Below are 13,986 nucleotides of genomic sequence, written 5' to 3'. Positions count from 1 at the left end.
GAATAGTGTGTAGGATAGAATATTGTGTAGGATAGAATATTGTAGAACAGAACAGGGTAGTGTGTAAAGATTAGTGTGTAGTACAGAATAGTGCAGAACAGAACAGTGTGTAAAGATTAGTGTGTAGTACAGAATAGTGCAGAACAGAACAGTGTGTAGTACAGAATAGTGCAGAACAGAACAGTGTGTAAAGATTAGTGTGTAGTACAGAATAGTGCAGAACAGTGTGTAGTACAGAATAGTGCAGAACAGAACAGTGTGTAAAGATTAGTGTGTAGTACAGAATAGTGCAGAACAGAACAGTGGGTAGTACAGAATAGTGTGTAGTACAGAATAGTGTGTAGTACAGAAGAGTGTAGAACAGAACAGGGTAGTGTGTAAAGATTAGTGTGTAGTACAGTATAGTGTAGAACAGAATAGTGTTGAACAGAACAGTGGGTAGTACAGAATAGTGTAGACCAATGTGTAGAACAGTATAGTGTAGAATAGAACAGTGTAGAACAGAATAGTGTGTTGTACAGAATAGCTCAGAACAGAGTGTAGTATAGTGTAGAACAGAAGTATGTAATACAGTATAGTAATGAACAGAATAGTGTAGAACAGAATAGTGTGTAGAACAGAAGTATGTAATACAGTATAGTAATGAACAGAATAGTGTAGAACAGAATAGTGTGTAGAACAGAAGTATGTAATACAGTATAGTAATGAACAGAATAGTGTAGAACAGAATAGTGTGTAGTAAAGAATAGTGTGTAGTAAAGAAGTGTGGAACAGAACAGTGTAGAACAAAAGGTGTAGTACATAACAGTGTAGAGCAGTGTGTAGTAAAGAATAGTCTGTAGTACAGAATAGTGTAGAACAGTGTGTATAACAGTATAGTGTAGTACAGATGTGTGTAGTACAGAATAATGTAGTACAGAACCGTGTGTAGAACAGAACAGTGTGTAGTACAGTATAGTGTAGAACAGAATAGTGTCGAACAGAATAGCCGGTAGTACATAATAGTGTGTCAAACAGAATAGTGTGTAGTACAGAATTGTGTAGAACAGTGTGTAAAACAGTATAGTGTAGAACAGAACAGTGTGTAGTAAAGAACAATGTGTAGTACAGAATAGTGTAGAACAGTGTGTAGAACAGTATAGTGTAGTACAGAAGTGTGTAGTACAGAAAAGTGCAGTACAGAATAGTGTGTAGTAAAGAGTCGTGTGTAGTACAGAATAGTGCAGAACAGAACAGTGTCGAACATAATTGTGTGTAGTAAAGAATAGTGTGTAGAATAGAATAGTGTGTAGTACAGAAGTATAGAACAGAAGTGTGTAGTAAAGTATAGTAAAGAACAGCATAGTGTGTAGTAAAGAATAGTTTGTAGTAAAGAAGTGTAGAACAGAACAGTGTGTAGTACAGAACAATGTAGAACAGTGTGTAGAACAGTATAGTGTAATACAGAATAGTGTCGTACAGAATAGTGTGTAGTACAGCATAGTGTCGAACAGAACAGTGTGTAGTACAGAACAGTATAGTGTAGAAAAGAACAGTGTGTAGTACAGAATAGTGTAGAAAAGAACAGTGTGTATTACAGAAGTGTAGTGCAGAATAGTGTCGAATAGAAGTGTCGAACAGAACCGTGTGAAGTACAGAATTGTGTAGAACAGAAATGTGTGTAGAACAGAGTAGTGTGTAGTACAGAACAGTGTGTAGTACAGAACAGTGTGTAGTACAGAACAGTGTGTAGTACAGAATAGTGTGTGAAACAGTGTGTAGTACAGTATAGTGTCGAACAGAACAGTGTGTAGCAGAGGTGTGGACTCGAGTCACAAATATGATGACTTGCAACTCGACTTTGACACCAATGACTCGTGACTTAACTTGGACTTGAGCCTTATGACTCGACCTGACTTGATACCCTCCCCAAGCCCAAATATTAAAAATGATGCTATTAAAAAAAGTGTGCAGCGCATCAACTCTTCATTTAACAGATTACAGTTTGAATCGGACAGCAGCCAATCAAATTGTGCCAGCTGAGAAAAAGTTGTGCGTGGCAGTGCAGAGGAACGTCGGCGGGTGAATTCAGATGGAGCCCTTGGAAAGATGATACCCAAAATTATTATTTTCAGATATAAAGACTACGCTGTATCAACAAAAAATGGATTGCAACTTGTAAAACATTCGGGAAGAAAATTACAGATGGAGGCGCAACAATTTCCAACTTTATTACACATTTGAAGCTGCACAAAGAACGGTAAGTCGTGGCTAATATAGCCGACAGCTAATTATTTTATTACTTTACTAGTGTATCATGTAGGCTAGCGTAACGTTAAACCAATGAGCCTCCACACAGTCAGTCAGTGCGGGAACGTGATCATTGCACCCAAGATTGAGCTACAACTGGCTAGGAAGTTGGAAGCCTAAATCCTGCCTGATGTTACTGCTGTTCCTAAAACCATTAACATTTGTTAGCCTACTGTAACCACACAGCGAGAGAGTGTGTGTGTGTGTGTGTTAAGGTTGGTGATTGTGTACAAACCTACATTGCCCGATTGAGCCCCATAGCGATCATCGATAGTCAATCACTATGGGGGGGGGGGGTCTTTCTCATGGCTACCCATGTATTTCCATGGAAATATAACATTTATTTGTAAAGTAATAAATATATAGATATTTTTAAAAGCATTCATGATTTGCGTAAATGTAATATACTAAGTATTACTCTGTCGCTCTTGCTGCTGGTGATTCCCTGATCCACCTCTACGGAGACGACACCATTCTGTATACATCAGGCCCTTCTTTGGAAACTGTGTTAACTAACCTCCAAACGAGCTTCAATGCCATACAACTCTCCTTCCGTGGCCTCCAACTGCCCTTAAACGCTAGGAAAACTAAATGCATGCTTTTCAATCGTTTACTGCCCGCACCCGCCCACCGACTAGCATCACTACTCTGGACGGTTTCCGACTTAAATATGTGGACAACTACAAATACCTAGGTGTCTGGCTGGACTGTAAACTCTCCTTCCAGACTCATATTAAACATCTCCAATCCAAAATTAAATCTAGAATCGGCTTCCTATTTCGCAAACAAAGCCTCCTTCACTCACGCCGCCAAACATACCCTCGTAAAACTGACTATCCAACCGATCCTCGACTTTGGCGATGTCATTTACAAAATAGTTTACAATACTCTACTCAGCAAACTGGATGCAGTCTATCACAGTGCCATCCGTTTTGTCACCAAAGCCCCTTATTCCACCCACCACTGCAACCTGTATGCTCTAGTCGGCTGGCCCTCGCTACATATTCGTCGCCAGACCCATTGGCTCCAGGTCATCTATAAGTCTATGCTAGGTAAATCTCCGCCTTATCTTAGCTCACTGGTCACAATAACAACACCCACCCGTAGCACGTGCTCCAGCAGGTATATCTCACTGGTCATCCCCAATGCCAACACCCCCTTTGGCCACCTTTCCTTCCAGTTCTCTGCTGCCAATGACTGGAACGAATTGCAAAAATTGCTGAATCTGGAGACGTATATTTCCCTCATTAACTTTAAACATCAGCCATCTGAGCAGCTAAACAATCGCTGCAGCGTACATAGCCCATCTGTAAATAGGCCACACAATCTACCTACCTCATCTCCATATTGTTTTTATTTACTTTTCTGCTCTTTTGCACATCACCATCTGCTCGTCTATCACTCCAGTGTTAATCTGCTAAATTTAATTACTTCGCTACTATGGCCTATTTATTGCCTTACCTCCTCACACCATTTGCACACACTGTATATAGACTTTCTTTTTCTACTGTGTTATTGACTGTTCGCTTGTTTATTCCATGTGTAACTCTGTGTTGTTGTTTGTGTCGCACTGCTTTGCTTTATCTTGGCCAGGTCGCAGTTGTAAATGAGAACTTGTTCTCAACTAGCTTACCCGGTTAAATAAAGATGAAATAAAAAAAATATTAATAAAAAATAGCACATTATGACTTGTTTAGGACTCGAAACTCAAAGTTTAGGACTTGAGACTTGACTTGGATTGGCCTGTCTTGACTTGGGACTTGACTTGGGACTTGAGTGTTAAAACATGAGACTTACTTGTGACTTGTAAAACAATGACTTGGTCCCACCTCTGGTGTGTAGTACAGTATAGTGTAGAACAGAACAGTGTGTAGTACAGTATAGTGTAGAACATAATAGGGTGTAGTACAGAATAGTGTGTAGTAAAGAATAGTGTGCAGTACAGAATAGTGTATTAAACAACAGTGTGTAGTACGGAATAGTGTTTAGTACATAATAGTGTGTAGAACAGACTACTATGTAGAACAGAATAGTGTGTAGTACATAATATCGTGTAGTACAGAATAGTGTGTAGTACAGAATAGTGTCTAGTACAGAATAGTGTGTAGTGCAAAATAGTGTGTAGTGCAAAATAGTGTGTAGTACATACGTGTGTAGTACATAAGTGTGTAGTACAAAACAGTGTGTAGAACAGAATAGTGTATAGTACAGAACAGTGTAGAACAGAATAGTGTGTGGTACATAGTGTGTAGTGCATAAGTGTGTAGTACCGAACAGTGTAGAACAGAATAGTGTGTAGTACAGAACAGTGTAGAACAGAATAGTGTGTGGTACATAGTGTGTAGTGCATAAGTGTGTAGTACCGAACAGTGTAGAACAGAATAGTGTGTAGTACAGAACAGTGTAGAACAGAATAGTGTGTGGTACATAGTGTGTAGTGCATAAGTGTGTAGTACCGAACAGTGTAGAACAGAATAGTGTGTAGTACAGTATAGTGTAGAACAGAACAGTGTGTGGTACATAGTGTGTAGTGCATAAGTGTGTAGTACCGAACAGTGTAGAACAGAATAGTGTGTAGTACAGTATAGTGTAGAACAGAACAGTGTGTTGTCACCTGCTGGTTGACGCGGCAGTGTGAGGGCCCGTGGTGGACGAGGATACGGACGATGTCTACGTCCCCGCGCCAGGCGGCCAGGTGCAACGGGAAGCAGCCCTTACTGTCAGCCACATTGGTGGAGGCGTCAAACTGGAGCAACTTCAACACCACGTCCCTGAGGAGGGGAAGGAGGGAGGAGGGAGGAGGATGGGGGAGAATGGCGGAAGCGGAAGGGGATAGAGGAGAGCAGTAAGGGGAGTGAGAGAGAGCGAGGGAGTTAGATGGAAAGAAGAGAGAGAGAAGGGGAAAGATGGGGTGAGAAAGGCAAGAAAGCGTAGAGAGAGAAAGAAGAGGGAAGAGAAACAGAGAAAGAGAGTGAGAAAGAAAGAAAATGGAAACAGAGCGAGAAGGGGGAGAGAGAAAGAAAAGTATAAGTACTTAACTTGGCCCGAATCATAATGCCAGCTGCATAACCAAGGCTGCCTTGAATGTTTATTTCTGTGTGGATTAAAATCATTAAAATCATTAGCTGGACTGAAATGAACTCTTCACATTGAAAGAATTCAGTTTGTTGCTTCACCTTTTAGAACGCCACGTTCACATTGAGTGTGTCCCTAATGGCCCCTATTCACTATATAGTGCACTACTACAGTATATAGGGAATACGGTGCAATTTAGGATGTATCCATTGTCAAAACTCAACGGTCTAAAAGTGTACAGTTAAATGGTTAGTTCCCTCCTTGTCCCCCCCTCATCTAAAGTTCTAAATCACTTCTCTAAGTGTGTGTTGGTGACCTTGTTTTTGGAGCCTGTACTTTTCACTCTCCCCCTCCCTTTATCTCTGTCTCCTTCTCCCTGTATGTCTCCCTTTCTCCTTCTCTCCCTGCTTCACTCTCCCCCTCTCTCCCTCTCTCCCTCCTCTACTGCAGCTGTTCTAAAGAAGGAAATCCACATTATTGCCTCCAAAGCACAGCGTTAATCCAACAGTTTGGCTGAGCAGGACTAGCCGTCAGACTCATCTTAATCCAACAGCGGGAAAAAGGGATTTGTGTGTGTGTGTGTGTGTGTGTGTGTGTGTGTGTGTGTGTGTGTGTGTGTGTGTGTGTGTGTGTGTGTGTGTGTGTGTGTGTGTGTGTAAGATCTGGTCGATATGGCATACAAATGTCTATTTTTTCAAACTTATGGGAGATTCACAATATATATTGTTTCTGTTTTCTCTAAATCAGCTTTGTTGTACAATTAAAGGTCAATACACTGCATTTCAAACAGTCAGCAATGATCTAATGAATTCAGGACTTGACTAGACTAAATATAAACCTTCTACAACCGGAAGAGCCACTAATAATGAAATTATTTTAATAAAATAGTTTAACGTGCTTTTCTGCAATAAACACTGATCTGGCTTTCAAGTGTTGGTGTGTATGTGTAAATGGGAAGGTTAACAGTCACAGCAGAAGAGAAGGAGACGAGACCAAGAAGACTACATGACAACTAGCAGATAAAAAAATTACATGACTCTTGTGATACAGGCATTTGGAATATTGCTGAAAAACATACATTTAAATTAATCTAATTCATTTGATATCTCACCCAGTGTGTGTGTGTGTCTGGAAAAGGCGATCACATTGCATTACACTCACAAGCATACCGACAAACACTTCCTCACCCCCACCAACCACCTCTCCACATTCACACACACTCTTACCTGTGTCCGTTCAGTGATGCGTGGTGGAGGGGTGTGTACCCAGAACTGTCTGCACAGTTCACATTCAAGCCTCTCCACATGCTGTGGACACAAGACAGACAGACTGTAAGCCAACACGCACCAAGACACAGTCCTTAGAATTGTATGCTTTCCAATTTAACTTGATTATTTTTTTGTAATTGAAAATCACACTTAAGTCCCACAACAGGCTTTCTATGTGTTGAGCACATGATCATGATAGACACTTAAGTACAAAGCGACACAATATAGAAACCCTTTTCTTTTAGCCTGATCACCTATCTGTTTGTGCCTTAGCCACATCACAATGCCCATCGGAGTCAGAAAGACAGTGCAAACAGATCTGGGACCAGGCTACCTTTCTTCTATGGGATGACCACCACAGGGCTAAGATGAGCATGGAACTGACGCGCTATCCTATGACCTTCGAAGTCTCTCAAGTCAACTTCAATTTGACATTTTAAGGGCTTTATTGACATGGGAAACATATGTTTACATTGCCAAAGCAAGTGAAATAGATCATAAACAAAAGTGAATTAAACAATAAACATTTTACAGTAAACATTTTACACTCACAAAAGTTCCAATATAATAAGACATTTCAAAAGTCAATATATGTACAGTTGAAGTCGGAAGTTAACATACACTTAGGTTGGAGTCATTAAAACTCGTTTTTCAACCACTCCACAAATTTCTTGTGAACAAACTATGTTAACAAGAAAGGAGGTGTACCTGTGGATGTATTTCAAGGCCTACCTTCAAACTCAGTTCCTCTTTGCTTGACATCATGGGAAAAGCAAAAGAAATCAGCCAAGACCTCAGAAAAACAAATTGTATACCTCCACAAGTCTGGTTCATCCTTGGGAGCAATTTCCAAACGCCTCATCTGTACAAACAATAGTATGCAAGTATAAACACCATGAGACCACGCAGCCGTCATACCGCTCAGGAAAGAGATGCGTTCTGTCTCCTAGAGATGAACGTACTATGGTGCGAAAAGTGCAAATCAATCCCAGAACAGCAGCAAAGGACCTTGTGAAGATGCTGGAGGAAACAGGTACAAAAGTATCTATATCCACAAGAAAAATATTCCTATATCGACATAACATGAAATGCCGCTCAGCAAGGAAGAAGCCACTGCTCCAAAACCGCCATAAAAAAAACAGACTACGGTTTGCAACTGCACATGGGAACAAAGATCATACTTTTTGGAGAAATGTCCTCTGTTCTGATGAAACAAAAATAGAACTGTTTGCCATAATGACCATCGTTATGTTTGGAGGAATAAGGGAGAGGCTTGCAAGCTGAAAAACACCATCCCAACCGTGGAGCACGGGGGTGGCAGCATCATGTTGTGGGGGTGCTTTGCTGCAGGAGGGACTGGTGCACTTCACAAAACAGATGGCATCATGAGAAAGGAAAATGATGTGGATATATTGAAGCAACATCTCAAGACATCGGTCAGGAAGTTAAAGCTTGGTCGCAAATGGGTCTTCCAAATGGACAATGACCCCAAGCATACTTCCAAAGTTGTGACAAAATGGCTTAAGGACAACAAAGTCAAGGTATTGGAGTGGCCATCACAAAGCCCTGACCTCAATCCTATAGAAAATTGTGGGAGGAACTGAAAAAGTGTGTGCGAGCAAGGAGGCCTATAAACCTGACTCAGTTACACCCACTCTGTCAGAAGGAATGGGCCAAACTTCACCCAACTTATTGTGGGAAGCCTACCCAAAACGTTTGAGACAAGTTAAACAATTTAAAGGCAGTGCTACCAAATACTAATTGAGTGCATGTAAACTTCTGACCCACTGGGAATGTGACGAAAGAAAGAAATGCTGAAATAAATCTCTACTATTATTCTGACATTTCACATTCTTCAAATAAAGTGGTGATCCCAACTGACCTAAAACAGGGAATTTGTACTAGGATTAAATGTCAGGAATGATGAAAAACTGAGTTTAAATGTATTTGGCTAAGGTGTTGTAAACTTCCGACGTCAACTGTATACAGTGTTGTAATGATGTGCAAATAGTTAAAGTACAGAAGGGAAAATAAATAAACAAATATAGGTTGTATTTACAATGGTGTTTGTTCTTCACTGGTTGCCCTTTCTTGTGGCAACAGGTCACAAATGTTGATGCTGTGATTGCACACTGTGCTATTTCACCCAACAGATATGGGAGTTTCTGAAAAGTGGATTTGTTTTCGAATTCTTTGTGGATCTGTGTAATCAGAGGGAAATATGGGTCTCTAAAATGGTCATACATTTGGCAAGAGGTTAGGAAGTGCAGCTCAGTTTCCACCCCATTTTGTGGGCAGTGTGCACATAGCCTGTCTTCTCTTGAGAGCCAGGTCTGCCATCGGCTGCCTTTCTCAATAGCAAGGCTATGCTGTACATAGTCAAAGCTTTCATTAAGTTTGGGTCAGTCACAGTGGTCAGATATTCTACCACTGTGTACTCTCTGTTTAAGGCCAAATAGCATTCTAGATTGTTCTGTTTTTCTTTCCAATTTGTCAAGTAATTATCTTTTTGTTTTCTCATGATTTGGTTGGGTCTAATTGTGTTGCTGTCCTGGGGCTCTGTTTGTGTTTGTGAACAGAACCCCAGGACTAGCTTGCTTAGGGGACTCGTCTCCAGGTTTATTTCTTTGTAGGTGATGGCTTTGTTATTGAAGATTTGGGAATTCGGCCTAATTCTGCTCTGCATGCATTATTTGGTGTTTGACGTTAAACACAGAAGATATTTTTGCAGAATTCTGCATGCAGAGTCTCAATTTGGTGTTTGTCCCATTTTGAGAATTATTGATTGGTGAGTGGACCGCAGACCTCACAACCATAAAGGGCAATGGGTTCTATAACTGTTACAAGTTCTCTCTCTCAAACACACACACACACGAAAGTAGAGCCAGATTTGGAACTCTGCATCACGAGGCTTCAAAATGACAAAGTTCCACAGGAGAAATAGTACCTTTTTTTTTTTACTCCGCACACACAAGGCGTACATAAATCTATAAGACAGCCATCTGGTATATGTCCCTAGAATAGGGCACAACAACATCTCTTATAAGGAAAAGGAAAGGGGATACAAAGTCTTCGGCGTTACTGGCCCAAACAACACTACTAGCACTGCATCATTGCAGGGGGGGGGGGGGGGGGGCTTTAGTTTGCACTCACAGAGAGTGATTGACAGCTAACGTGGACAATCGTGGGGCAGATAGGGATCAAACACGCTCCCTTACTGTACACATACATACCAACACACTGAATACACCAGACCAACACCCTGAATACACCAGACCGACACCCTGAATACACCAGACCAACACCCTGAATACACCAGACCGACACTCTGAAAACACCAAACCAACCCAACGCCCTGAATACACCAGACCAACCCAACGCCCTGAATACACCAGACCAACCCAACGCCCTGAATACACCAGACCGACACAACGCCCTGAATACACCAGACCGACACACTGAATACACCAGACCAACCCAACACCCTGAATACACCAAACCAACCCAACACCCTGAATACACCAAACCAACCCAACACCCTGAATACACCAAACCAACCCAACACCCTGAATACACCAAACCAACCCAACACCCTGAATACACCAAACCAACCCAACACCCTGAATACACCAACCCAACACCCTGAATACACCAAACCAACCCAACACCCTGAATACACCAAACCAACACCCTGAATACACCAGACCAACACACTGAATACACCAGACCAACACACTGAATACACCAGACCAACACACTGAATACACCAGACCAACACACTGAATACACCAGACCAACCCAACACCCTGAATACACCAGACCAACCCAACACCCTGAATACACCAAACCAACCCAACACCCTGAATACACCAGACCAACACACTGAATACACCAGACCAACACACTGAATACACCAGACCAACACACTGAATACACCAGACCAACACACTGAATACACCAGACCAACACACTGAATACACCAGACCAACACACTGAATACACCAGACCAACACACTGAATACACCAGACCAACACACTGAATACACCAGACCAACACACTGAATACACCAGACCAACACACTGAATACACCAGACCAACACACTGAATACACCAGACCAACACACTGAATACACCAGACCAACACACTGAATACACCAGACCAACACACTGAATACACCAGACCAACACACTGAATACACCAGACCAACACACTGAATACACCAGACCAACACACTGAATACACCAGACCAACACACTGAATACACCAGACCAACACACTGAATACACCAGACTATACCAACACACTGAATACACCAGACTATACCAACACACTGAATACACCAGACCAACACACTGAATACACCAGACCAACACACAGAATACACCAGACCAACACACTGAATACACCAGACTATACCAACACACTGAATACACCAGACCAACACACTGAATACACCAGACCAACACACTGAATACACCAGACCAACACACTGAATACACCAGACCAACACACGAAATACACCAGACCATACCAACACACTGATTACACCAGACCAACACACTGAATACACCAGACCAACACACTGAATACACCAGACCAACACACTAAATACACCAGACCAACACACTAAATACACCAGACCAACACACTGAATACACCAGACCAACACACTGAATACACCAGACCAACACACTGAATACACCAGACCAACACACGAAATACACCAGACCATACCAACACACTGATTACACCAGACCAACACACTGAATACACCAGACCAACACACTGAATACACCAGACCAACACACTGAATACACCAGACCAACACACTGAATACACCAGACCGACACACTGAATACACCAGACCGACACACTGAATACACCAGACTGACACACTGAATACACCAGACCGACACTCTGAATACACCAAACCAACCCAACACACTGAATACACCGACCAACACACTGAATACACCCGACCAACACACTGAATACACCCGACCAACACACTGAATACACCCGACCAACACACTGAATACACCAGACCGACACACTGAATACACCAAACCAACCCAACGCCCTGAATACACCAGACCAACACACTGAATACACCAGACCAACACACTGAATACACCAGACCAACCCACTGAATACATCAGACCAACCCACTGAATACACCAGACCAACCCACTGAATACACCAGACCAACCCAACACACCGAATACACCAGACCAACCCAACCCACCGAATACACCAGAACAACCCAACACCCTGAATACACCAGACCAACCCAACACACAGAATACACCAGACCAACCCAACACCCTGAATACACCAGACCAACCCAACACACCAGACCAACCCAACACCCTGAATACACCAGACCAACACACAGAATACACCAGACCAACCCAGAACCCTGAATACACCAGACCGACACCCTGGATACACCAAACCAACACCCTGAATACACCAGACCGACACTCTGAAAACACCAAACCAACCCAACACCCTGAATACACCAGACCAATCCAACGCCCTGAATACACCAGACCAACCCAACACCCTGAATACACCAGACCAACCCAACACCCTGAATACACCAGACCGACACTCTGAATACACCAGACCAACCCAACACCCTGAATACACCAGACCGACACTCTGAATACACCAGACCAACCCAACGCCCTGAATACACCAACCCAACACCCTGAATACACCAGCCCAACACCCTGAATACACCAAACCAACCCAACACCCTGAATACACCAAACCAACCCAACACCCTGAATACACCAGACCAACCCAACACACATAATACACCAGACCAACCCAACACACAGAATACACCAGACCAACCCAACACACAGAATACACCAGACCAAACCAACACCCTGAATACACCATACCAACACACTGAATACACCATACCGACACACTGAATACACCAGACCGACACACTGAATACACCAGACCGACACACTGAATACACCAGACCGACACACTGAATACACCAGACCGACACACTGAATACACCAGACCGACACACTGAATACACCAGACCGACACACTGAATACACCAGACCGACACTCTGAATACACCAAACCAACCCAACACACTGAATACACCGACCAACACACTGAATACACCCGACCAACACACTGAATACACCCGACCAACACACTGAATACACCCGACCAACACACTGAATACACCCGACCAACACACTGAATACACCCGACCAACACACTGAATACACCCGACCAACACACTGAATACACCATACCAACACACTGAATACACCAGACCAACACACTGAATACACCAGACCAACACACTGAATACACCAGACCAACACACTGAATACACCAGACCGACACACTGAATACACCAGACCGACACACTGAATACACCAGACCGACACACTGAATACACCAGACCGACACACTGAATACACCAGACCGACACTCTGAATACACCAAACCAACCCAACACACTGAATACACCCGACCAACACACTGAATACACCCGACCAACACACTGAATACACCAGACCGACACACTGAATACACCAAACCAACCCAACGCCCTGAATACACCAGACCAACACACTGAATACACCAGACCAACCCACTGAATACACCAGACCAACCCACTGAATACATCAGACCAACCCACTGAATACACCAGACCAACCCACTGAATACACCAGACCAACCCAACACACCGAATACACCAGACCAACCCAACACACCGAATAGACCAGAACAACCCAACCCACCGAATGCACCCGACCAACACACCGAATACACCCGACCAACACACCGAATACACCCGACCAACACACTGAATACACCAGAACAACCCAACACACCAGAACAACCCAACACACCGAATACACCAGAACAACCCAACCCACCGAATGCACCCGACCAACACACCGAATACACCCGACCAACACACCGAATACACCCGACCAACACACCGAATACACCCGACCAACACACTGAATACACCCGACCAACACACTGAATACACCAGAACAACCCAACACACCAGAACAACCCAACCCACCGAATACACCAGAACAACCCAACCCACCGAATGCACCCGACCAACACACCGAATACACCCGACCAACACACCGAATACACCCGACCAACACACTGAATACACCCGACCAACACACTGAATACACCAGAACAACCCAACACACCAGAACAACCCAACCCACCGAATACACCAGAACAACCCAACCCACCGAATGCACCCGACCAACACACCGAATACACCCGACCAACACACCGAATACACCCGACCAACACACCGAATACACCCGACCAACACA

The 13,986-nt window shown here is 43.2% G+C and overlaps 1 protein-coding gene across 4 annotated transcripts in view; it reads right to left on the bottom strand.

Moving 5' to 3' along the window:
- LOC139565959 (ankyrin repeat and sterile alpha motif domain-containing protein 1B-like) overlaps window positions 1-13,986 on the bottom strand; it is a 388,198-nt gene that overhangs the window by 306,650 nt on the left and 67,562 nt on the right. For all 4 annotated transcript variants that reach the window (XM_071386670.1, XM_071386669.1, XM_071386672.1 and 1 more), the window contains exons 2-3: window positions 6,591-6,671; window positions 4,904-5,060 (exon numbers count right to left, since the gene is read on the bottom strand). In XM_071386670.1, coding sequence (XP_071242771.1) covers window positions 4,904-5,060; window positions 6,591-6,671 — 238 coding nt within the window. The remainder of the gene's footprint in view (window positions 1-4,903; window positions 5,061-6,590; window positions 6,672-13,986) is intronic.

This window comes from Salvelinus alpinus, chromosome 37, assembly GCF_045679555.1.
Source record: "Salvelinus alpinus chromosome 37, SLU_Salpinus.1, whole genome shotgun sequence".
NCBI classification, from domain to species: domain Eukaryota; kingdom Metazoa; phylum Chordata; class Actinopteri; order Salmoniformes; family Salmonidae; genus Salvelinus; species Salvelinus alpinus.
This window is presented reverse-complemented; position numbering and strand designations above follow the sequence as displayed.